Source organism: Triturus cristatus, chromosome 3_1 (assembly GCF_964204655.1).
Source record: "Triturus cristatus chromosome 3_1, aTriCri1.1, whole genome shotgun sequence".
Taxonomy (NCBI): Eukaryota; Metazoa; Chordata; class Amphibia; order Caudata; family Salamandridae; genus Triturus; species Triturus cristatus.
In genome coordinates this window covers 648,465,147-648,492,035 of record NC_140583.1, presented here as the reverse complement: position 1 = coordinate 648,492,035, position 26,889 = coordinate 648,465,147, and the positions used below count along the sequence as shown (strand labels likewise).

Here is a 26,889-nt window from a genome sequence, read left to right as displayed (position 1 = left end):
AGGACTGGTCTGATTTTGTGGATTGTGCCACTAAGGCTTTGGAAGGTTGGTTAACTGGCAGCAAGGTGCAGGACTATACAGGATTGTACAACTTGATTATGAGGGAGCAGATCCTTAGTAATTGTCAGAACCAGCTTCTCCATCAACACCTGGTAGACTCAGATTTGACCTCTCCCCAAGAATTGGGAAAGAGGGCAGATAAATGGGTCAGGACCAGGATTAGGCCTAAAAATCAGGGTGGTGACCAAAAGAAAGATACCACCAAGCCTCAAGAGAAGGGTGGGGATAAAGCAAAAGAGAAATCTTCCTCAGGGCCCCAAAACTCCACACAGGGTGGTGGGTCCCAAGCTCCCTCCTCTACCACAGTTAAAAAGCCTTACTGCCATGAGTGTAAAACTCCTGGGCATTGGAAAACTGACAGCAGTTGCCCAAGGGCTAAAAACAAAACAGTTCCTCCAACTACTCCTGTCACACCACCTATTACTGTCAGCAGTAATCCCCCAGGTTGTGGGAGTGCCCCCCAAAATTTGGTTGGGTTTTCTTGGGGAACACAGGGGGATCCTGGCTTAGCCAATTCCCCTACAGCAGCTACTCTTGTCTGTGATGGTGGCATGGGGTTTGCCAACTTCACCGCCTGTCCCAACACATTGGGTAGGTACAGACAGGAGCCCTACATCAATGGTAGAAAAGCTGAGGCCTACAGAGACACTGGAGCTAGCATCACTATGGTGGCCCATAGGCTAGTTCCCTCTGAGCAGCTTTTGCCTGGTTTCTCATACCAGGTAACTAACATTGATGGCAAACAGAACAGCCATCCCATGGCAGAGGTATGTCTCAGCTGGGGAGGGGTCACTGGCCCTAAAAGGGTGGCAGTGTCTCCAACCTTGCCTGTGGACTGCTTACTGGGGAATGACTTAGAACTCTCAGCTTGGGCTGAAGTTGAACAAGACACCCATTCTAAAATGGTAGGCCTTTCACAAAAGGGTAGTGGGGTTGTGCCAGCCACAACCCCTGTCCAAGTAGATTTCCTCCCTGAAAAGGTTGGAAGGGCAGTGGTAGCCACAGCCCAGGCAAAGACAGACTTCCCTGTAGAGACTGACAGAGCTGTGACAGTCACAGCTCAAACCCAAACTGAGTGCCTCCCTGAAAAGGTTGGCAAGGCTGTAATGGTCTCAGCCCATACTCAGACTGACATAGGTGTAGTGAAGCCTGAAACTATGGATCACTCCACACAAACAGAGAGTAGTGGGGAGGAAGAAAAGTCTCCCTCTCCCCAGACATTAGGAAAAGGGCAGCCTCCTCAGGGATCTGACCTCACCCCTTGTGAAGGAACTGCCCCAGAGGTAGCCAGGCCTGGCCTGGCAGAGCCTCTGATGTCAGTGGCCCCTTCCAAGGTGGGACCCAGTCTGGTGCAGGTAGCCTGCCTCTCTCTACCCTGCCTCAGTCAGCCCAGGGCTGCAGAGGTCAGGGAGGCCAGTGGACCCCAAAAGGGCCCCTGTCCACAAGAACCCCCCCATCAAAAGAATGAGGATTGCCTGGCTAGTAGCCCTAGCCAGGTGATGGGTAAAAACATTCCTGAGGGATCCCCTTTACAGGTAGTTAGGGACCTCCCCCAGAGGGATTCTGTTGGGCACAGGCAAACATGGGACCTTAGGGCCCCAAACCTGACCTGTCCCTCCAGTAAGCCCACAAAAGGGACCCAGCCTCCAGCTTTAGGTAGCCAGAGGCTGACCCTGAGAGCACAGTGCAACTCAGTGAAAGAAAGAAAGGCATCCATGGTGGAGGATGATTGGAGGAAGCTGAGGCCTCACTTTGAGCACACTCACTTCAGTACTCCATCTCAACACCAGCCTTTTACTTTGCAAAGACACCCCAAAGGTAGAGATTCCCTATGGTGGAGACCCTATGATACCTTTAGGATGAGGGATTGCTTAGTGGACCATGAGACAGGGGGTAACCATGCCAGTGCTGGTTCTTCCTTATATGGCCACTTAGGCAATAGAGGCTTACCTTGTCAAGGCCAGCCTTATCTCCTTTCGTTTGGGGGGAGGTTGTGTAGGAAGGTGGATATCTGACTATGGTTACCCCCAACTTTTTGCCTAGTGTCTAGCTGGTTTTTCGACTTAGTTGGCCTGAGATCCTGCCATTCAGGGTCTCAGGCTGTCTGCTCTCTCTTTAAAATGGACTCCATGTACCCTAGGTACATAACCAATTGGTAAGGATCACCTTATTGGACCCTGTACAGTGTACCCTAGGTACCAAGGGCATAGGTGTACCCTAGGCCTCCCAGGGGCTGCAGCATGCATTATGCCACCCCTGGTCTGGCCTTCCAATCAGACACAACTGGCTGATCACTCAGCTGGGGCAAGGTCGTGTAATCACCCCTTGCTTAGATATAGTATGCCTATATCTACCCTTATATATAGACACATGTGTACCTATCAGTCACTCCTATGGCAGGCCTTAACAATCCTGGAGGCAGAGTGCTTGGTAACATGTGAGATGGTGCTCTAGCATGAGCTGAGCCTGTCTGCAGCTTTCGGAACCATGTCCTTATAGCTGTTCTATGATATAGCCTACCATATACTCTTAAAGTGCCTTATAATCTTAAACGGTTATGGTAACTATGGTTTGGCTTTATCAAAACATGTCGTGTAAGGTGTCTAACACTTTGGAATAATACCCCCATACCATTTCTGGTGATGAGGATATTATTCCTCCCTTCTAGAGGGAGAGACATGTTAAAATCCTACTTTGCTGTTTAACTCTAACCAAAGCCTCAGCATCACAAAATGGATGCTGCTGCCACAGACACGAGTCTGACCCCCTGCTGCTGGGAGTGATCCTGGCAAGGGAGGCTTGGACAATAGGTTTCCTGCTTGGGGAGGTGCTAGCACCTCCCCAGACAGCCTTTAGTGTATTGGGGCAGGGTGGGCTGAAAGGAATGAGACATGCCTGGGGCACACAAGGTGTTCCTTGCATAGTCCAGTTCAAACCGGCGCTGGGGCACTCCAGCCCCAGCTCTGGCGCGAAACTGGACAAAGGGAAGTGGGTGTAACCACCCCCTCCCAGGTCCCACCCATAAGGCGTGACCTAGCAGGTATCCCAGCCCCCCAGATTAGTATAAGAGTGGGAGTTGGGCCTCAAGACTTTGGATTATCCTGAACCTGCAAAACTGAACAGAAACTCTGGACCTTCGACATTCGACGAAAGAAGACTGAAGAATCTCCCTTGTAGCCAAGGAGTGGCTACCCTGTGCAAACAGGCACCATCAAGAGACTACCCTTTGCTTTGCCCACGTTCTACGAGGAACCGACTGCAGAGCCTGACCAGAGCCTTGACTTCCAGACTTCTCCGACCCTGATCCACATCGACAGCAAAGCTGAGATCCGTGGAGGCGACTAGCGACGTGGGACCGGCTACCTGGAAAAAGTGGCTAGTAACTTAAAGCGCAGCTTCTGAGGTAACCTCGAAGTTGTGCACCGGGGATTGAGAAGCCCCAACCCCAAGCACCATCTGCACCGAAGATCAGCCCCCCCACACTCCACGAGTCCTGCGTGGGGCCCTTCAGCATTTTCCTGCTTGCCGCGTCTGTCCGGTTGCTTGCCCGCTGGCTAGTGGCCTTTGTGACGACGCACCCTGAAATCTTCTGCGCTGGTTTGGCTCCTCCAGACTGGCTCCCGCTTCTCTGCAAAGAAGAAGCACCCCAGACCTTCCTGGTCTGCACCAGAAGCAAGTCCTTCGTTCTTCGTGGGTTCCGCTTGCCAAGGCTTGGTGAGTCCTAGTCCAACTTCGACGCCGCCGACAGCAAGAGCCTTCGTGGGACAGCTCGCCTCCTGGTCCTGGTCGTCCTCGACGCTTCCTGGTCCTCCTGGCTGCAGCGACAAGCTTCACCTTCACCTGCAATCTTCACGACATCGCCTGGTTCCTTCCTGGTTCCACGTGGTCACTGGCTAGTGACCTTGACTCTGTCCCTTCTGCTTGCAGGTTTCTTCTCTTCTTGATCCCAGCCTTGGGATCCACCGGACACTCTTCACTGACTGCCTGTCAGCATCTTTCTTCAGGCATCCATAGGAGTCGACGACGAAAACGACGCATCTTCACCCCTATGCACCCGCAGCCTGTGGGCTAGGTAACTTGGGTACTCCGGTGCTCATCAGGATAGTGACTATCCTAGTGTCTAGTTTTCAAGTCTCAACTTCCTAGCTACTCCGGAGTGTCCTAAATCTACCGTTTTCTAAACTGTACTATTGCTATTGACTTTTACGCATTACGCGTGAGTGTTTCCACTCTGCACACGAATCCCGTGGGCCTCCCACTTCCTAACTAACGCTAGTGTAGTGTAGCCCCAGCGATTCCCTAGGCCTAGGCCTATTCTATTTCCGTGACAGTGGTCCTTATACCACTTACTTAGTATATGGTTTGCGTGGCCCCTAGGGCCTAACTGTATTACTTACCTGTGTGACTTAATGTATGCTTAAATAAGACTGTGTTGTACTTACCTCTAATCTCATAAAGAGTGCTGAGGGTTTGACTAGAATAAATACACTTTATTTTATATATATATCTGTTGTGGTGTCCTTTCATTTGGTATTCAAGGGATTATATATGGTATCACAGCTGGCTTCACATGCCATTCAGAGTTTAGCCTAAGACTGCTCTTGTCCATGCTACCACTAGGATAGCTGGTCTATAAGGTTGACTTTACAACCAATCACCATAAGGGTATTTGGACTGATATAAGGTGTACACTAGAACTAGTGACATCATACATCAGGCCAACTTTTCACACTGTACCACCGCATTCGGGAGTTGGATGCTTTGCAATAAAGGCAGGATCTCTAAGAGAACAGTTGCTGGAAGTCCAACGGGAGGGACATGCGGATCCTTGGGGCCAAAGATGCATTAGAGGTAGCTGGCAGAGTGCCCAAAAAAATGCAGAATAGCATCCCTGAAGGCTTGAACCTGCTGTAACACTGCCAACGGGCCTGGAAACTCCGGGTGTGTCAGGATCAAACTAGAAATTGGCCCTGATGGAGTTCAGGAGCGTCGGGAGGGTCTGTTTCTTACTTAGTCGTAGTGTTTATTCTTTGACTTAACCAAAGACTTTCACCGTGACAATGACCTGCCACAGGAGGAACTTCGAAAGCAGGGATGGGCCCTTCCTTTCGACTTTGACCAGTCACAGAGCGGAGTCTTCTTGTGTTTGGTGACAGTTTGGTTTATCATTCCCAAATGGGCTTCAGGTTCATCTGGGCATAATCACCACAAGCCTTGGAGTCATGGTCCGACACTAGGCAACACAAACAAACTTTGTGAGGGTCTATCAAAAACATTTTTGCGACGATCCCTGCATGGTTTAAACCCTGTGGTTTTAGGGGGTGACATCCGGAAGCTTTAAGAGCATTTCTCCAACATTCAACAAGAAATTTTATACAGTAGCCAGGACCAAGACTAAAGAAGTTTCAAATCAATTTCTGAAGGCACCGAAAGAAAGGAACAGAAGTCAGCAAGCATGGGTGGCACTGCTTATTTCTTCTGGAACGAAACGAAGTTGGTGCAGAGCAGTACGATGCCACCTAGAGCCTGTAGGAGAACTGCATTGAAAGTTCTTAGATTTAAACTGATACCTGGGGATTAATCTAAATGGGAGGAATCTATGGTTAGACACAACCATCGGAGAGTCAACCAATGGTAAGCAATCGGTTGGCTCTAAGCCCACTGGCAGTTTTTGGTAAGAATATCCTCAGATGCCAGACTGGATCGAGAAACTAAACGTGTGCTACTAGGTGGCATTGTGAGACTTCACATCGACTTAGTTCCATATGGGTAGTAACCTTGGCTCTAGTTGTATCTGGAGGCTGCTTCCGAGCCGATGCGTAGCAGTTTTTACAGAGGACTATCCATCCTGAGATGGACTGCTTCTACACAGGCTTGCCTTTCTTTGCTGCAGAGAGCTCCACCAAGACCAAGCCGTAAACTGATCGCAGCGCACACTGATTCGAGGAAGGGCACCTGGCTGCCAAGTATACATCAACCACATTCAAAGGGGGATCAAAGGAGAAACTGCCGCATATGCACAGGCTTGGATACAAGACCCTGCCTTGTTGCTGTGACAGAAAATCCCCTCACAATAGCAGTCTGATTGGAGGACAGATTCTAAAGCCCAGAAATTCTAGGGTATCTCAAACAATTGTCCCAATCCAGAGCCACTAAGATGATTTGTGCTTTGTTCTCCCCGATCTTCAGAGCTCCGGGAAAGAGAGATAGCAGCAGGAAGGCACACAGGAGCCCCGTGCTCCCTTCTAGGCAGAATGAGTCTCTAAGGGAGAACTTTCTTGATAGATTCAACAAGCAGAAGTGCTGACGCTGCGCTCTTTCAGGGGTGGCAAAGAGATCAAGCCAGGGTTTTCCCTATTGCTGGCAGATACTCTGCACCACCTTTGGGATTTGCCTGCCATTAGTGATCCGCTAAGAGTTGCTGGCTATCTTAACGTTTAAAGATCCCACCAGGTGCTTCGTGATGGATACCCTCGTGACAACCAGTTCCAGAGACCCAGGACTCCACCCCTCCCGTGTTGCAATAGGACATGGCATGCTGTTGTCTGTGAGAGCATGAACCAGCATCCCTTTGATGGCTGACAGGAAGGCCTTCAACACCAAGTGAATGGCCTGAAACTCCAGCAAACTGATGTGGAGGGCTGGTCTCTGCGGAAGACAAGAAGTCTCTGATCTCCACCTCTCCAAGATGGTCTCCGTAACCCAGCAGAGACCTATCCTCCACCAACATCAACTCTTAGTGGAGTAGGGAGGGAAAGGGGGGGGGGGGGCTCTTAGAATTCGAGGACCGACGCCGAGAAGAATGCTTCCTCTTCTTATGGTGCTTCTCCGACTTCGACGACCTCGAAGTCGAAGACTCCCGCCTGGACTTCTCCTTTTTCCTCCCTCTCTTCTCCTCACCGATCTTCTTCATGAAGAGTTTGGTCTTCCTCTCCTTCAGCGCTTTAGGATTCATGCTCCTACAGCACCCGCACTCATCCACGTCATGATCAGAGGAGAGACACCATAAACAATTCTGATGCGGATCCGTCATGGACATCAGGCCTCCGCACTCCCTACAGGGCTTAAAGCCCGACTTCCTCGTCGAAGACATACCGATTTTAACAAAAATACACCACTAGATTACAAAGTATCTAGAGAGCACTGGGAAAAAACCGTTGCGCGTCGACGGCGCGGAAAAAAGGGAACTGACGTCATCACGCCGACGTGGGCTTCTTATGGCTCCGATTACGTCGTACGGAGTCGCGTGCGGAGCCGATGTATTGTGACGTCGCCCACGTCGACGTGGAATGCTGGGGAAGAAAAGTTCAGTGGAATGCTGGCGCAGGGGATATTCACAAGGTGAGGAATCCACTGGCAGATGTATCCATCAGAAACCACTACTGCAGATCTTTTCCAGTAGGCCAAGAAGTCGGAGTCCTTTTGCGACCCAAGTCAGTGGCTGGAACCTCAGGACCATAGCAAAAATGCCCTTGACTCGATGGTCCCAGAAGTGTTACTTATCTATGATGGCTCAGATGGAAGGAAGCCTGTAGGAAGAATGCTCTTTATATGATATATCAAAATGACATGTATCATGTCAAGAGTCCAGGAGTTCCCTTATGAGTGGACAGGGGGGCTTGCCATGTCAATCCCAAGTTGCTCTTCTATGGTGTAGTGTGGTTAACCAGCGTTAAGCTTATCACAGAGGAGTGCAATACTTCTGCAAATACACACAATAGTCAATAAATGAGACAACTCAATAAGGAGATCTACACCAATTTATAAAAATACCACGCATCTTTATATATGTTTAGGCACCAGAAGCAATTCATTCAGGCAACTACAGTTTTAAATAGAAATTATTTTCAATTAAAAATGTCACAGTGCAATTTTCAGAAGCTGCACGGTTATCCTATGGGAGGAATAGTCAATGAGGCATTCAGGTGTAATACAGCAACTTACGGGACCAATCTCCAGGAGTTAAGGCGAGTGGTGGGAAAGGTTCAAGGCAGCACCAGCAGAACACCAGCAGCACTAGGCCAGCCTGGTGCAAAACAGTCTTCACGTAAAGAGGCTGCAGGCTTGGACTGGGAGGCCAGTTGGGCTGAACCAACAAGGGGGCTCAGGCCTCACAATGCTCGGGAATGTAACACCTTTGGTCCTCTTCTCCATGGTGCAGAGGTGTCCTTAGACATCAGGTTTCTCTCATTTAGAGTAGTTGCGGTAGAGGGGCCCTACATGCAGAGGATACAGACGACAGAGTTCACTGGGGGCGAGTTCACTGGGGGCGAAACCACGGTGGACTCAGTCTCTGAGGGACCACAATGACACCGTTGGCCCACTTCAAATTGGGCTTGGGGGGACGGTGCAGTGATGTTTTCAGGCATCTGATTTCTGCAGTCATGAAGTCCTCACAGGAGTCTTTGGATGTCTGCAGGGAAGCTACTTCTTGGGAGGTTTTGGTTTCTGGATGAAGTGCTGGCAGGTCTCCGGGCTTTGAGGACTCAGTAGCTGTGGTACAAGTTGACTTTTGGAGCAATTGTCAAAGTCAGCAGTCAGTCCGGCAGGGTTAGCACCAAGTCAATTCTTTCAGGGTGCATCTCATAACGTCTTTCAGAATCTGATTTTCTGGTGCCAGTGGCTCCCCTAAATATTGAATTTAAGGGCATTAGAGTGTAGGGTGGAAGCTAACAGGCTACTTACCCCTTGGTTCACTACGCTTCATATGACCAATTCCTGTTGGAAGTTCGCCTAACCCTGTCCCAAAATTCCTAAGTGTGTCAACACAAAGATGGCCACTTCTGAAAAGTCGTACCCACATCAGGGTAGGCCCCCTTAAGGTTGGTAGTATCCTGGGGGTTGGGCATGCCTGACAAGCTAATTTCCCACCTGTCAATGTGCCAAAGGGCTCTGGACAAAAGGAGAGTCGGCCTCCACTCCTGTTAGGCGAGCCAGATTCGTATCTCAAAGGTGGAAGCTTCTTTAAAGCTCACCAGCCAAGGAGTACAAATCAGTAGGTCATCCAGGGGGAGGGGGTCTGAACACCCATTTCCCGTGCAGGCTTGGTTTCTGACCTCCTGAGAGCAAAGGCCCTCACCCAGGGAGGTCAGAAATCTGTCTCAGGTGGCAGGCTGGCAGAGACCAGTCAGCCAACACACGCGTGGCTGGTAGGTTTTCAGGAAGCACCTCTAAGGTGCCCTCTGGGTGCATGTATTAATAAATTCAATACTGGAATCAGTGTGTGTTTATTAATACGAGATGCTGGATACCAAACATCCCTATCTTCCGTTAATCCATCATGTAGCTGGGAAACGGGTTTTCACGAGTGTCCAGCACATGCTCTAAAAATGTCTTTCCTGTTTGACTTGTAATGGCAGTAATGGAACTGACCAGCACAGGAGCATGTCAGCTCATGCAGGTATCTCCTCACATGACTTATACAAGTCTGCTGTAGTGGTGACTTACAAATACTACATGCAGTGTTAGGGCACATGGTACACAGTGATGTGTGTAATATAGTGTTTTCATTTTGGTCTGCACCAAACCACAGCCTGCAGTGGCAGTCTTGCAAGTGTTCGGGAGGGGACCCCTAGGGTGGCACGATTCGTGACGCAGCCCTTAGGGGACCCTCTTTAGCTTCGTAACCCCTAGGTACTATTTATTAGGAACCATTTACTAGGGACTTAAAGGGTGCTAAAGGTATTGACAATTGTGGAAACAATTTCAGTTTTTGGGGAAGAGATCTGGCACTGGGGACCTGGTTAGCAGGAACCCAGTGAACTTCCAGTTGAACTCACATGTACCAGACAAAAAGTGGGAGTGACCAGGGCAAAAAAGGGCAATCTTTGTTACAATGCCTCTACGAAGGAGTCCTGTGTGAGTTCGGCAGGTTGGTTGAGAACTTCATCGAGAATGTCAAGGAGGTTCGCAGTCATCTGGAGGAGGCCTGCCACAGGATGTGGCGGGTTAATCTTCAGCAGCCAGTGATCGCGGCAGGGGAAGACTTGTACTCCCGAAGATGTGCTGCAATAACCACCATCACTTTTGTAAACACCCGAGGGCACCAATGAGGCTAAAAAAGCAGACTGGCAAACTGAAAATGCTCATGGACCACCCTGAACTGCAACGTTTCAGAACAGTTCCTAAAGGATTGTAGGGTGTGTGAAGTAGGTGCCTTGTAGGTCCAAATCCACCATTCAGTTTCCTGGATCCAGGGCAGATGGCACTTAGGGCACCATGAACATCTTGAATTTGCCCTTTCACAGAAAGGTGCTCAGAGGACAAAGACCCAAAATAGGACAAAGGCCTCCGTCCTTCTTCGGTATACTGCAGTAGCAGGATCATCATCTAGTCCCCACTTCCACTGAAGGTATCCTCTCCATGACTTCTCTGGCTAAAATGTGCAGAGGGCCTTGAAAAGCTGCACTAATGCAGATGTGTTAGGTCATAAAGGAACGGCAGGGCATAACTTAGTTGGATGGTTTGAATTACCCACCCATCTGACGTGATGCTTAGCTATCCCTGGAGAAGTGGCAGATCCTGCCTCCTACAGAGCCAATTGTGTGCCATCAAAAGTGAACTACAGAGCTTTCGAATGCTGTTTGAGAAAGAAAAGGAGAAAACTATCTTTAAAGAAAAGAGTCTAGATAAGACCAAGGAGTAGCTCTGGAACGGTGTTAGAAAGTACGTAAAGAAAGGAAGTGAAGACAGCAAGCATAGGTGGAACTTATATGCAACTCCAGGCATTCCTTCTGGAATGGAATCAAGTCGGTGCGGAGCCGCACAACGCCACTGGCCGGCATTCATGAGCACAGCTTTGAGTTTCTGGATCCAGTTTGGCACCTGGGGATATTCACAAGGTGAGGAATCTGTGTTTAGAAGTATCTGTCAGAAACTGTCTGCAGGGGAGACCTACAAAGGGATCTCTGGTTTAGGCAGAGGAGGCAACTAACAGAACTCAACAGTAGAGGGGTAACAATTCACCTAAAAGCACTGCAATAATGACAAAATTAAAGACGACATCTGAGAAAGAGGGTGCAGAAAACAAAATAGGAACCATTACTTCAGCCACAGCACAATAGTGCTACAGACATTCTATGGTCTCTCAAGAATGGTGGGGCTTGGAAGACCTTAAGATACTTTTTATCTGCTGTCAGATTGATAAAACTAAAACACACTTCCGTATTGTGCCAATCTCCACCAGTAGCAACTTCACTTGAACTGCATTATGTTGCTTTATAGATTGATTTGCACTACTAAAGTTTATATATACATACATATACACATACATACACACATATACATACACGCCAAAAAACTCTTATGGCTCTGGACTCAACCAATTTCTCCAAACTCACCTGAACTCTAGTTCCACTCAGAATATCTGGTACAGTCAAAGAGGAGGGAACAGGCAGTTTTCACCATTTAGAACAAGTGACATGACGCGCAACAAAAGACAAACGCCAGAGTCAATGGTACTAAGAAGTCACAACACTGTCCATCCCTAAACACTCATGCTGTACCAACAAAATTCAGCAAACCTCAACAATACTGGCATATGAAAATATATTTGACCTGGAGAAATAGTTCTCCTTGCAGACCCCATTTGGTCTCTCAAGACTGGTGGGACTTGGAAGTACTGGAGTGTTACCAAATATGGCCAGTGTGTTAATGCAATTGTTCTCTTTACCCAGTGTTCCAGATTCAGCAGATTACTTAACCTAGTTGACAAACCAGAATTAGAGCTTGGACTCAGGACAAGCCTTCCTAGTTAATGAATGCTGGAGTACTGCATCATATCTTCTCTTTAATTTGCCACAACATTGCATCTAATCAAACAGCAATATACCTGCTCTTAATGCGATAATGGGCTATCCAGTTAAGAAAGTTACAATATTTAGGTTAAAAAAGATTTTATGCAAGGAGGATGTCAAATTCAGATTGAAGGGCTCCTCTGCTTGTTAGCTCTAGGTCTGAGCAGGCTTTTTCAAGAGCAGCCACATACTACTAATTTCAAGACTCCGAGTTAGTTCTGGTCACAGTAGACTGGTAAATAAGATTTCTCACAATCTGTGAATTATGGATGCTGTAATTTCCATGCATCTCTTTCTAGAATATGGAACATGAAGTAAGGGTATCGATAATACAGCATCCTATGTAATTTTAATTTTGTTTGTCTTATTCCAGAAAATAATAAAGAACAATTTAAACAAAAAGGCTCATTAAGATGCTTAAAAAATAAACAAAGAAAAATCCTCACATTGACAGTACACTACCCTGCGTATGAGATCATCTACTTTGTGAAGTTGCCAGTTTGGAGTTCGTAAACTGTAGGGCGAAAGAAATACGCATAAAACTTGCTTAAAAACTACACATCCTTTGCAATGGGCAGCAACTGAAATGTAGAGATTTGGTGTGAAATGCTAAAGGGGGGGGAAATGAGTTACGAATAGTTTCTTACCTGTCGGTGTAGTTTTGCAGATTGAAGATCTTTCTGGATTCACTATGCTGTGCATTATTCTGCGGTCTGGTGGTCGGGTCCGGAATCGTAGTCCTTATTTTTTGTAGCCCAGGTGGGCGTCGACGTCCCACCATTTGGTGTACCTCTCGTGACGTCGGCACGCTTCCTGCGGAAGCTTCCACCTCGGGGCTCCATCTTCAGATTCTTTTTTTCTTCTCTTTTTTTTTTGTTGTGAATCCTAGGCAATTTTATTATTTTCTCCTTAATCGTATCCTTTTACACACTTCTCTTAAGTCTCTTCTTGTTCTCTATTCTCTGTCTTTCCACCTTCTGCTCCAGCCTCATCCTTCTGGCGGAGGTGGGTGGGTTCGCTAGTGAATCCAGGAAGATCTTCAAGCTGCAAAACTACACCGACAGTTAAGAAACTATTCGTTTTGCAGCGTGAATCTTTCTGGATTCACTATGCTGTGCATAGACTTTGTAGCAACTGGGTGGAAGATGAGCATTGGTCATTGAATATATGTTGAAGCACCTTCTGTCCTACTTGTGCTTCCTTGTTCATTTATATATCCACGCAGTAGTGCTTAGTGAACGTGTGCACTGAAGCCCATGTTGCCGCCAGGCATATGTCTTGAATGGGTGTGTTAGCCAGAAAAGCAATTGGTGCTCCTTTCTTCCTTGTGGAGTGGGCCCGTGCCCCTTCCGATAGTTCTTGCCCTGCCCGTTTGTGGCGGAATTGTATTGTCAGTGCGATCCATCGAGCGATGGTGCTTTTTGTTACTGGTCTACCCAGGAAGCTGGTTGCGAAGGACACAAAACTGCTTCGTTTTCCTGTGCTCCTTGGTTCTCTCGATGTAGTGCATCACCGCGCTTCTTGCGTCGAGTGTGCAGTGCCCTCTCTGCGCTTGTGTCTGGGTTCTGAAAGAAGCTCGGTATTTGAATTGTCTGGTTCATATGGAATGCCGACACCACCTTCGGCATGAAGTGTGGGTCCGTTCTCATTACGACCCTGTCCTTCTGTATTTGGATGCAAGGTTCTTGCAGTGTTTGTGCTTGCAGCTCGCTTACTCTGCGCAGCGAGGTTATTGCCACCAGAAAGGCTGTCTTCATTGTCAGCATTTGAAGTGAAGCCTTGTGGATGGGCTCAAAGGGCGCCTTCATAAGTTCCATCAGGACTATGTTGAGGTTCCATGCCGGCGGCGGCATCCTCTTTGGTGGCGCTATCCTTTTCGCCCCTTCCAGGAATCTCTTTACTACTCGTGATGTAAAGAAACTTTCCCCCGTCTCACCTCGTGTGTAAGCTACAATCACTGCTAGGTGTACCCTTAGCGAGGATGAACATAGTTTAGCCTTTAGTAGGTGTGTGAGGTATCTCAGCACCGTCGATTCCTTTGTCAACTTGTTCTGCAGTTTCTTTTTGCAGCACCATTGTTTGAACCTCTTCCATTTCTCCCCATAGCATTTTCGTGTTGTTGGTCTCCTTGCCTCCCCGGAGCACTCGCATGGTGCTTTGTGGTAGCTTAAGGTGTGCGAACTCTATGTCTTCAGGATCCATGCCGCTAGGCTGAGGCTCTCTGGCTCTGGGTGTAGAACTTCTCCGTTTTGCACGGAGAGCAAGTCTTTCCTTTTGGTGAACTTGTGGGGTGGCCCCTGTGCCATTTCCATTATTTATGAGTACCAGGTCTGTCTCGCCCACTGTGGTGCTACTAGGATCAGTGTCATGTTGCTGGTCCTGCACTTGTTGAGTACCCTGGGTATCAGTGGTATTGGGGGAAAAGTGTAGGCAAATGTTTTTGACCAGCTTATCCATAGGGCATTCCCCTGGGATTGTTTCTCTGGTTGCCTGGATGCGAAGTTTTGGCATTTTGCATTCAGGTGTGTTGCAAACAGGTCCATCGTCGGTGTACCCCACCTTCTGAATAGCCTTTGCGTTTCCTGTCCATTGAGCGCCCACTCGTGGGATGCTGAAGTCTGCCTGCTGAGCCAGTCTGCTTCCACATTGTCCTTCCCTGGTAGGTGTATGGTCAGCAGGTCTATTATGAGTGGGATGGCCCATCTCCAAATCTCCTGAGCCAGGTTGGATAGAGGGAAGGATTGTGTTCCTCCCCGCTTGTTGATGTAGAACATCATTGTCGTGTTGTCTGTATCAACACCTTCTGGTTGTACAGTTTTTTCTGAAAGGCCTTCAGGGCTAGGAATACGGTCTTCAATTCCAGGTAGTTGATGTGTCTGACCGCATCTGCTGGAGTCCACAGACCCCTCACTCTGAGCTTGTTCATATGTGCTCCCCATCCTATCTGGGATGAGTCTGTGGTGATGGTCACCGTTGGGCTTGGTGGTGTCAAGGGCTTCCCTATTGTTAGGTTCTCCTTGTTCCACCACGCTATCTCTTCTTGCACTGCGTGCGTTACAACCACTAGATCCTCCCAACTTCGTTGCTTGTGACCATTGTTGTTGCAGCCATTCCTGGAATGGTCTCATGTGTAGGTTACATTCGGGACTAGGTGAATGCATGACGCCATCATCCCCATGATCTTGCTTGCTGTCCTCACGGTCAGACCTCGCCCCTTCTGGTAGAGGCGCGTCTCCCTCAGCAGGGCCAGTGTTCTCTTGTCGCTGGGGATCACCGTTCTCTGTATGGTGTTGATCTGTGCCCCCAGGAAGATCTTCACCTGTTCCGGTTCCATTGAGGATTTCCCCCAGTGTATGGAGAATCCCAGCTTCGTTAGCGTCTGTGACCCGCTGTGCGTGTTCCTCGCATCTTTCGCGTGAACTTGCTTTTATTAGCCAGTCGTCGAGATAAGGGTATACATGGATCCCTTCACTCCGCAGGTACGCCGCCACTCCCGCAAGGCATTTTGTGAAAACCCTTGGTGCGGACTTTAGTCTGAATGCCATGGTTGTGAACTGGTAGTGATCTTTGTTGATGGAAAATCTTAACAGATGTTTGTGCTGCCTGTTCATTGGGATGTGCAGGTAGGCATCTTTGAGATCCACGGTGGACATGAAGTCTCCGTCTTTCATCTGAGGGATTACCTCTTGTAGGGACATCATTTTGAATTTTTGTGTCATGTATTTGTTTAGGAACCGTAGATCCAGGATGGGTCTTAGTGTTTCGTCCACCTTTGGTACCAGGAAGTAGTTTCAATACACTCGCTTGTTCCTTTCTTTGAATGGTACTGGTTCTATGGCCTCCTTTTGGAGTAGCTCTTGTGCTTCCTCTATGAGTTGCACTAGCTCCTGTCCTGAGTGTTCCCTTCTCTTTGGTTTCCTGTTTGGTGGTTTCCTTTCCAACTCTATGCAGTATCCAAACTGTATGATGTTGAGTATCCATTTGTCTGTTATCTTTTTCCATTCCTGAAGGAAACGTCTCAGCCTGCCGCCTACTGGTGTTGCATGCTCGTTGGCGTTGTCTGTGTAACCTTATCTTGTTGAATTTTTTGTGCTCTCCCCTCGAAGGGATCTTGTGGGTGAGCACGCTTTGCCGGGCGGAGTCACTTAGAGGCGGGTTGTTCTCCCCCTCTTCGTCTTTGCCTTCGTCTGTTCCCCCTACTGCAAAAGGGCTGGCCCCGAGGCCGGTACTGCCAATTTTGTTTCTGCTGCCCCTGCTGGCCATGACTGTCACCCTGGTGGCCCTGCTGGAATGTCTGGTGTGACGTTCCCGGCTGGTATCCGCCCCTTCCGTATGGTCTCCATGTCGGGGTACCTCTTCTCATCCCTCTGAATTGCAGGGCCCCCATGGACCTTGCTGTTTCGTTCTCCTTTTTGAGCTGGGTGAGTTTTTCATCCACCGGGCCTCCGAACAGCATTTCCCCGTTGAAAGGGGTGTTCAGGATGTTATTCTGGACTTCCGGCTTGAAGCCTGAGATCCTGAGCCAGGCCTGCCTTCTTTCCGTTATCCCTATTGCCATCAACCTGCTTGATGTTTCGGCTCCATCTAAGGCCGTTTTAAGGCAAGAATTTTCTATATTCTTCCCTTCCTCCACCAGGTGTGAGGCTCTTTGCTGGTATTGTTCGGGGAAGTGCTTGATTAGCTTCCCCATCTCGTCCCAATGTTGGCAATGGTGTCTGTTCAGTAGGGCATTGGCGTTCGCCATGCGCCAGTGCATCGCCGCGTTTCTTTCGATCTTCCTCCCAGTCAGGTCCATCCTTCTGCTTTCCGTGTCTGGTGATGGGCCAGAGGTTGCCGGGACATTAGCCCTTTTTCTGGAAGTTGACGCAATGGAGTCCGCTGTGACGGATCCCTTGATGTAGGAAGGGTCCTGTGAAGAGTGCTTATACTTCTTCTCCGTCCTAGGTGTGATGGACCAGCATGTTGCTGGGTCCTTGAACGCCTCCTTCCCCTGGTTCATGACACTTTAAAGCATGGGGAGGAACTGGCTCCTCGTTTGGATGGGGAGCAGTGTTTCCAGTAAAAAGTCTGCTTTAGGCTTTTCTTCCTCCAACTTGACCCCAAAAGCTGCTGCTGCGCTTTTGATGACCATATTGTAGGCCCCAATGTCATCTGGCGGCGAAGGCCTCGAAGGGTAAGTCTCCACAGGCTCTTCCAGGTTTTCGGCGTCTAGGTCCTACCACTCCAGGTCCTGTGTCGTCGACGGCGTCGAGCCGTAGTTTGATTGTTGGTCATCATCTTCCTCTCCCTCATAGTAAAGGTCCTCTTCTTCTCCGGGAGTTTGACAGTTCTTCGGCGACAAACTCTTCCTGTTCCTCGACGTCTACGATGACCGATGGTGGTTTCGTGGGAATCGTGAATTTTTTCATTTTTTGTTGAACTCCTTTTTCCTTTGTAGGATGCTCTCCATTTCTGCCTCGAGCCTCCTCTTCTTTTCCAGCTCGGAGGCCTGTTCGGCGTCGAGCGCGGGTCTTTTCGCCGGAGCCGACGCGACCTTCTCTTTCGAAGTCGAGCACCCCAGTTCTTGGCCTTGCTTCGATGACCATGGCTTTTTGCCGGTCTTCGCCACCTGGGAGTCCTTTTCGAAGGATCCGCCGGGCCTTTTGCCCTTGGATGCAGCTGCGGTCGTCGAAATTTTTGGCGCTGATGCTCCTTTCGAGGACTTTGACTCTGTTTTTCGAGAGTTTGACTCAGGATTTCGGGGCCCTGTCGAGGGTTTAGTGTTAGACGTCTCTCCTACCTTTTCAGATGTTTTATCATCGGTCTCTGCGACTGTGAAGTCATCTGGTCCCTTGGCGACGTTGTCTTTGTCGGTGGAGAGGCCCAGTTTGTACAGCGACGGGGCCTGTCCCTTGCCCTGCATGTTGTAATTGGCTCTCCTCTGTCTCCCTCTAACCCGGAGTGTCTTCGGTGTGAAGGCGGAACAGGCATTGCAGTCTTTGCTCTCGTGGTAGACTGGCAGGCAAAGATTGCAGACCGGGTGTTGGTCCTTCTGCGCGTATTTATGGTGGCAGTTACGGCAGAATTTAAAAGGTGTCTTGTCCATTCCTGCGCTCAGTGTCCCTGAGTGCGCATTCTCCGTTGGACGTCGAGGTTCTCCTCCTCCTTCTTCGTTGTCCCGGCTTGTTGATCTTCCTTTCTGTAGTCTTCATCAACTCTTTGATGAAACTCGTGCTTTTTTCTTCTTTTCTTCCCAAAAACTCTGGAGCTTCACGGTGACGATCCAGACCCAACGGCGGAAAAAATAATCTGAAGATGGCGCCCTGAGGTGGGAGCTTCCGCAGGAAGCGTGCCGACGTCACGAGAGGTACACCAAATGGTGGGACGTCGATGCCCACCTGGGCTACAAAAAAAGAAAAGAAAAAAAAGAAGACGAAAACAGACTACGATTCCGGACCCAACCACCAGACCGCGGAATAATGCACAGCATAGTGAATCCAGAAAGATTCACGCTGCAAAACGTATTTTTAAATTTTTATTGTAAGTGGACAGCCCAGACAAAGCAGATGAAATGGGTCTGAAGGTGCTAGAACATGAACAAACATTTACTTGGTGCGATTTTTGAGTACGTGGCACAACAAACTCTTATCAAGAGCAACTCTATATGCTGGCTAAAAATTAGACAATGCAAATTTTGTCACTTCTTTACCACGAAGGGTTTCTGTATATTTTAGACATTTCAAGAATTAATATGGAAATAAATGACTGTGGCACTGTGACAGAACTACTTACATTTGTAAACAACAGGGAAGAGGCTCACACATCTCTTGCACAATTGGGCAATATATTAATAGGTTAGGCATACAGCTTCCCTCTGAAAAAATCCTTTATCTGGTATGCTTCAGAGCATTACTTACTTGGAGCCTGTAGGAGACTCTTGCTTCAAAGTCTCGATCTCTGTGAACTGCACAGACTGCCCGCCGCCTCGAGTCCTGTATACATCACCCTGTAGAGGGAGAAGACAAAGTAGGAAGAATTGAGTGTAGAGATAATGGGCACATAACATGGACGACTTTTACATTTTCACTGTCCTCAAACATGAAGGGACATGTAGGGCCAGCAGTATCCACTCCCGAGACACCAAAAAACAGTGCCCTGCTTCCCTTCACCCGTGATTTAGCTGGTGCCATATGAAGATTTAAACCAAATTATACAAAGAGGTCAAATGCAAATTTCAAAATAAAAGGTTGTTGTGCAAAATCTAGACAACAATGCAGACCAAAATGTCAAGTCACTTACAACTTATTGTTTTCTTTCTGCAGAAGCGCTCTGGTGTTCTAGGGGGGGTGGATGTTGATAATCAAGTAAGACTCAATGCAGAGGTGTGTGCCCTGCACGGAGAGCACTATCACTGTTCGAAAACGATATTTAATTCAGACAATTAAAGTATTACACTTACCTTAATACTGTACAATAGGCACTACAGCTCAAAAAGGCTGTTCTCTCATTATGCAAGGATAGCAGCAGGACAGGAAAGCGGAGGGACAGAATATCCCAAGTATATAAACGTAGGTCCTTGGATGAGTCCCAGAGCCAAGTATAACACATTTTCAACTTGGGTACTGCTTTGTCTAAAGCAAAAGTCCACTATGGAATGGATTAGCACCCACCTCACTTATTACTAGTCTCATCATGGTTACATATATACAAGTCTACACTAAGGTAATACTTGTTTGAAATTTACAGAATCTGTTCAAGACTACTGAAAGATACCAGGAACACTGGGAAAGGAATACACCAGACAGATTCAATTGCACTAGTATATTCAAAAGCACCTTCACCTTATGGGAAGGACGTGATTTGAGTAGTAGTGAGCAGCTAAGATCTGCCAGTAGAGACCACCAATTCTCAAAGAACACTGTATTCATGCTAAAAGGTCTGCAGTATTAACTTAAATATTGCTGCCTACCAAATGAGCCACTCGAACATGGATGTCCCTGGGGAGATCTGAATGCCAAAGCATTAGCCTCGCTGCACATCTTACAAGAGCCAACTGCCTTATGGGTATCACTGCATAGTGCAGAGCATGTGTATAGCTCACAGCACCAGAACTTGCATATTTTGCACTCAGAGAAGGAATGAAGTCAATTAAGGTCAGAGAATTATATATTTCACCTCCAACTCTCTGGTGTGATTTGGTTTTTTGGTTTCTGAAATAAGCATGTTAATATCCAGAAAGGCTGCACCATCTCCAGGAGGCTACTGTTACAACCAGAACCAGACAACTCAAGGGGAAAAAACTGACCTTGGAATGTAGTCCTGCATCCACCAAGTCAGCTCTTGGGAGACCGGTCGTACAAACAGGGCTTCTGCCAACAAAGTTGATCCCACTGAGCTCTTCTGCTTGAATCAGCTGGTCTACAGAAAAACTGGGATATATTTATACTACTAACCCCTTCCTTGTTGGAATGAATGCAAGCGTCCTTTAGTACACTAATATATTGGACTCTTTTGGTCAGTGTTAGCTTTGACCTTGGGAAATTCAGAGAACACCTCAGATCACGAAGCAGTGCTGCAATTTCCTGTAGCACTATTGATGCAGTTTTGTAGGAGACAAATCTTAGAAGCCAACTCCCAGGTAAAAGAACACCTGAACTCCTTGTAAATACCACTGAGAACCCACCACTGCCAAGACCATTGCGAACGTTCAAAATGCTGACAGGAGCCCAAAAGAAATGCCGGACGTTAAATTGCCTGCATGATAAAACAGAGGGACTGCCTATACACTGGTAGAATAAGAATATGGAAACATGTGCACTGTACATATTGGATCCATCCAGTAACATTCCACAATCATTACCAAGATATTCCTCCATCATTGTCAACCTCTCCCCACCCTGGTAGGACAGTGCCACCAAGGCGGACTCAACCTCCTGATTGACCCTAACAGGAGGGAGTTCTTATATAAAAAGTACTGGACAAAGGCGGGATCTAGATCAAGTGTGTGTCTGTCTGTCTTCCTCTTCCATAAGAATGATCTTCTCTTACATACCAACAGTAGTTTTGTGAAGTATCTACTTTGCATATGAACTAGTTCAACCAAAAAGGAAAACAGTCTACTGACTTCATACCGTACCGGTTGTAATTGAGCGTACACCCTCTATATGACCATTTCCTCTGGTGGAATTCTAAAGTTGTATTCACTTCAGGTAGCCCACCTAAGGGGTGGTACAAGCCTGAGAGGGAGGCACGCCTCCTGACTGGCTAAGTTTCCCACCTATCCTGGTGCCAAACGGGCCTGAGGCAGAGTGTGGCATTTCCCCCATCTGGGGAAGCCTTGGGTCGCATAGCAAAGGCGGCAGAGGCCTCTGAACCCTGCTGCCTTGATAGGCTGGTCACTTAGACATCCTGCTTGGAGGAGGTAACACCACCTTCGGCAGAAGCGGGCATTGTTCCTGCCCTCAGAGAGCACAGGCTCCAACCTGGAGGTGGGGGAGAAACCGGTCTGTGGTGGCCAGGACACAGGTAGTCAGTAGGTTTAAGGGGACACCTCTAAGATGCCCTTTAGGTGCATGTATTAATAAATTCATAGCTGGAATCAGTATGAGCTTATTAATAAGAGATGTTTGATACCAAACCTCTCTAGTTTCAGTGAAGCCATCACGTAGCTGGGGAACTCGTAAACACCAGTGTCCAGCACATGTACTAAAAAAATGGCTTCCCTGTCCACTTGTCAAATCTAAGAATCGACTTGGACATCCAAGGGGCATATCTGCTCATGCAGATATGTCCAGACATGTAGTATAGTGCTCCCTTCCTTAGGGCTGTATGACCTGCTGTAGGGCTAACTTACCTGACTGAATGCAGTGTCATCAGGCATGGCACACAGGAGGTGTGACATGTTGTATCTTTACTTTTCTCTGCACCATGACATGCAGTCTGCAATGGCAGTTAGCATGTTCGTGCTGAGGGAACTCTTAGAGACCCTCTTGCCCTAGGTCCCAGGGGTATTTACTATGGACTTATGGGGGTTCTAAAGGTATTGCCAAATGGGGAACAATTGTACAGTTTAGGGAAAGGTCGGTCACTGGGGACCTGGCTAGCAGAAACTGTGTGCTTTCCGTCAAAATTGGATCAGATACTAGAGAAAAGGTGGGGGCGAACATGTTAAAAAGGGGCACTTTCATAATCATCCAAATGACGGTCTTTAATCCGATCAATGTAAAAACTGAGGACCCTCTTAGGGCAAGATAGTAGAGGTGCAGTTTAATTGTCAAGAGGGACTGCAACATCACAAAAGATGTTGGCAAGAACAGCCCTTTGAAGAAACGCATAAGTGATTTGAAAAGTCATGGCTGATCTCACAAATGCAAAAAGGCTGAAAGATAATCCTTAACTGATGCCCAGAAAATCGTTGTTTGCTAAAGCCCTAAAAAAACAAAAAGATGTCTGGTAACTTTTCACTGAAGGGATGTGGTCACGGGGGGGGGGGGGGGGGGGGAGTAAACCAGGCAACAAACATCTCCCAGCATACTCTATACCGTTTGAGGATGGACGCCTCGCTGCTAAAATGACACCAACCACCTCAGGATGGGGATTAAAAGTAATAAAGTGTCACTGCTCAATCTTCACGCATGAAAGTGCAAGTTGTGCTGGGTCAGATGCAGGACCCGGCCCCACTGCTACCAAATGAGGTCTTCCCAAGGGGCAGCCTGATCGGAGGACAAATGCTCACGCCTAGAAGTTCTGGGTACCACACTCTTCTCACACAGTCCAGGGCCACTAGGATGACATATGCTCAGTCTTTCTTGAACTGTTTCAGTACTCTGTGTAGGAGAGGTAGGACGGAAAGGCATACGAAAAGGCAATCGGCAATACTACAGCATCTGCACGATGCACAGTTGTGCCTGAAGTTGAAGCACCACAGACAGACCTTGTGGTGGTTTGTCACCGACATCTGATGGTTGCAGTCGTCGCAAGGTTTAAACCCTGCTTTTTGAGGGGACATGGGCCATGCACACTAGAGAAAAACAACCTGTCAATCTGACGGGATTCAATGGCACTCCAGATCTGAATTGGAAGATTCAGAAAGGAACCAACATCAGTCTGTGGTGGTGTTGCAGATACAGCGACCAAACTTCACATTTGGAGAGGGACGCATCCACCGCGTAGCTGAATAACGCCACCTATCAATGCGCAATGGAATGGTCATAAAAAGTCTCCGGATACAGTCTGGCACCTGGGGGGAATCTGCAGATAAAAGTTTCTATGAGAAAAGGCTGGGTTGGTTGCTGCACCAGCTGAAAAGCTTGATGTTGCTGGTAAGCTAGACCTCTGGATTAACATCTAATCTTCCTGTACTGCTAGTGGGATTGGTGAGCTGGAGAGAAACCCAAGGATCATGCTGTGGAATAACCTTCTTTAAAGTGCTCAAGCTCCACGTCAACCTTTTCTACAAAAAGTCTTGGCACGTCAGGGTACATACATCCATAAGTGATACCTGGATATCCCTAGAAAATCCAGTTGCTCACACTCACGTCGCCCAAGCACTGAGCTGGCCCCGACAGCACAACCTATGCAATTAGTGATGTCCAGCCCAGAACGCAGTGCATATTGTGCTACATCCTGTCGATCCTGAATCCTATGGGCAAGAGATGGCCACAGGTGTTCAGGTACGGCCTACAAGATCTTGTAGGCCATATCCAACAAAGTGTGGGTGTACCTGCCAAGAAGGCACACCATATTCAAGGAGCCTTAGCACAATTCAGCTGATAAAAACATTTTTGCCAAAGGAGTCAATACTACACGAGGAGGGTGGGGGGGATAGAAGGTCTTTGGATTCACCTTACTTGTCTATACCTTCACAACAATGCTTTCAAGCATAGATGGTTTGGCAGGAAATCAGGATCACCAGGGGCCGGGCCTGTGTCACGACCATCCATCAAGTCACAGGGGGGAGCAAATAAGCCACAAGGGTGCCCACCAGTGCCTCGGTAAACGGTAATAAAGGGTCTGACGAAGCAGGCCTTTGGAGTAAGACCGCAATTTGTTTTTCCATTTCATCTGTAGGCATTTGTGATACTAGCACCTTTGCCGCTCTAAATGCTACTACGGAAAAGGAGTGTTCTTCTGTTGGTGGATCCGGTGGCGAGTCCAGTTTTATCTCTGAAGAGGTGTCTTGCCCAGTAGGCCTAGATTAAGTCCTTCATCAATATAACTGCAGCACTGATAAGGCAGCAGATGGTTTGCCTCATCAGTGTAGTGGGAAATCATAAGTAGACCCTGGACTGCGTCAGATATAGAGCATAATAAGGCCTTTGGTAATATCAGCATTGCAGAGGAGGATGACCCCTCACATCACCTTTGTAACTTCATATTGCGACAAAGGCTTGGGGAGGTCTAGGACTGGTGTTGGGATTGGATCTGGCGTCAGCATGGACTGGATTGGCGTGGACCTCAGAGCTGGAGAGGAAGCCTATATCTGCGTTGATATGATCCCAAAAGGGAGGCCTGGGGTCTGTGTCAAGGGGGCCTGCTGGTAGAAATCTGACTGGAGCCCAGTGCTGCTCCATGGAGACTGAAGGTGCTACAGAGGGAGCAAACATCTGAAAGATATGCAGCATGGCCTTCTTGAAGGCTGCAATCAGCTGCGGGGTCTACAATGGCCTGGGGAATTCAGGGTGTGCCTGGACCAACTGTGGTACCGGGTCAGATTTGAAACATGTTGGAGGTCAGGGGCCATTCAAGTGTTGCCTTTGCAACTTCTTGTCTGATTCAGGGTGGCAGGATGGAATCAAATCCTGCTTGGTTTTCTTGCATTTCTGGCATATCTTCAACTTACCTGAAGACTTGGCATGGAGCTTTGTAGAGGAAGAGACGCCGATGTTTCGAACCAGACCTCTTATACTCTGACAGAGTTATGGCGGGAGCCCAGGAACTGAACAAACCTTGTGCGGGTCAATAACTGATATCTGCTTCCTGCAGTCACTACACTACTTGAATCCAGTCGTTCTCAGAAAACACATCTTCAATAGCACATTGTCTGAAAGCTTTAGAGCAGTGGTGGCACCTATACGAGGCACAGTTCATTCACTTCTGGGTCAGGCAAGATTATCGGAGGCACATAGTGCCTCCTGTTGGCACACGAGTCACTGCTGGGAAAATGTTCCCAGCTAGTAGGATGCCAGAGATATTCTAAAGGTGCGGAGTCTGTGGTTACAAGTAGCCATTAAAAGGGAAATTTAGGGTGGGGTGTTTGCTCCATGCCAGAAAAAGGCTGAGAACCAATTGGGAGAGTGGAATTCGAAATATGTACTGAAAACACAATCACCACATAGCACCATAGAATCAGAAATCAACCAGCCTTTCAAAAACCTTGAAGGCTTCGCAAGCAATAATGGAAGACATGAATGCTCCTAGGACTCATATCTCCAGACACCATCTTGCGTACACAGTCCACTGCAAATCAATGCAGAAAACACAAGTAGATAGCTTGGAATAAGCCAAGTAGGAATTTATAAGGCACATTTTGTGTCAAAGACCTGGTAAGTAAAACCCTTAGAGAGAGACAGACTTAAAGAGAACACAAATCAAAGGACAAAAATAACAAAATAAAAAATCATCAAACTCGCTTCTCAGCACCAAATTTGCAGAGGATTGCAATATCACAAAAAGGAGGCCCGCAGTTTCTAAACCTTAATAATCTGTCTATATCTAGGGTTTTTTTTTTTCTAATGAGAGGAATTTTCAGTGCCAAGTATTCTTATGGGCAGTTTTGCTATTAAAAACCTCTTGATAGGATGCATTTGGGGAGATGTACAAGAAGAAGCGTTTTAAACCATTTTTTTTGGGGGGGGGGGGGGGGGGGGGAAGAGGGAGGATGCTAACTGAAGTGTGTGTGTTTCAGGTCATATGCTTGTCTAGTGGTCTTGAATGAACAGGCGCTTCTTTCAGGGCCTACACTGTAATCCTGTGCAAAGTTCTGAGGCTTATGGAAGTGCATAGAAAGAACCACGCAAGCAAGAGACATCAACCTCAAGAAAAAAAAATCTCAACTTTGTAGCGGCATCTCGCTTACTTATCAAGCCGCTGAAGGGAGATATGGAGAACAAGGCAACACAGCTATGTGGGGGTGAGAACAGACACGCAGTCAGACCTCATTCGTAGGACTTCAGTAGCACTAATTAGGAAAAAAACAACCAAGCAATGGGGGGAGGGGGGAGTGAGGGGACAAATCTAAATTAAGCCCAATACAATAGCAAAACCTGGAGATTTGCAGATAAAGTCATGTGAACCCCCATTACCTCCCACCACAACTTCTTTACATTGATTGATTGATTGATTGGGATACTTATAGAGCGCAACTATCACCCTACGGGCATCTTGGCGCTTGCATTGGGAACCCGTCCTGGTTTTTCCCTGTAAGATAACCCGTACTGGGCATCCCCAAGGTGAAAGCCAGGCATCCCGCCGCGGGGGGCCGTTGTGGAGATTAAGCAGGCTTGTTGCCCAGAGCTGCATAGTGTGAACTCGTGCTTAGAGTGGGCACCGAAGCGAGAATTATCGAGTCCGTGGACAATTGGGTTAGGTACTTTCCAAGAACCACACTGTAACAAATGGATAAGGAGTATCCATGTAAAAAGAAGGTTTAGACAATGATCCAACATGTCACCCAGGAATCAAACAGAGCAAACAGTCACTGCCCAGGCAAGCAAAACAATGCAACTGTTGGCCAAGGCAATGCTGAAGAGCAAATCAGACATGCACTTTTGACACGTCAGGAAAAGGGAGTAGACTAGAGGGGTCTTCAGGTACTCCTCCGCAAATTCTACAATTATCAGAACTGTGGCAAATTTACAAAGTTTAAAAGAAAATACTATTGAAATCTCCATCCTAGGTCATATTTCTCCAAATGGTTGCAAAGTGGAGTGTAGCAATTAGGGCGTGGGATAGAGGGGAAGAGGGTGAGGAAAGGCCAGTGGTTTGTTCAGACTAAAATCCTCCATATAGGATGATCTGTTTGAAAGCTGAAATCACTTCCAAAGAACTACTTGTC

The 26,889-nt window shown here is 47.8% G+C and overlaps 1 protein-coding gene across 9 annotated transcripts in view; it reads right to left on the bottom strand.

Moving 5' to 3' along the window:
* KIF23 (kinesin family member 23) overlaps positions 1-26,889 on the bottom strand; it is a 186,264-nt gene that overhangs the window by 23,808 nt on the left and 135,567 nt on the right. For all 9 annotated transcript variants that reach the window (XM_085644663.1, XM_085644661.1, XM_085644656.1 and 6 more), the window contains one exon: positions 18,752-18,840. In XM_085644663.1, the coding sequence (XP_085500789.1) occupies positions 18,752-18,840 (89 nt within the window). The remainder of the gene's footprint in view (positions 1-18,751; positions 18,841-26,889) is intronic.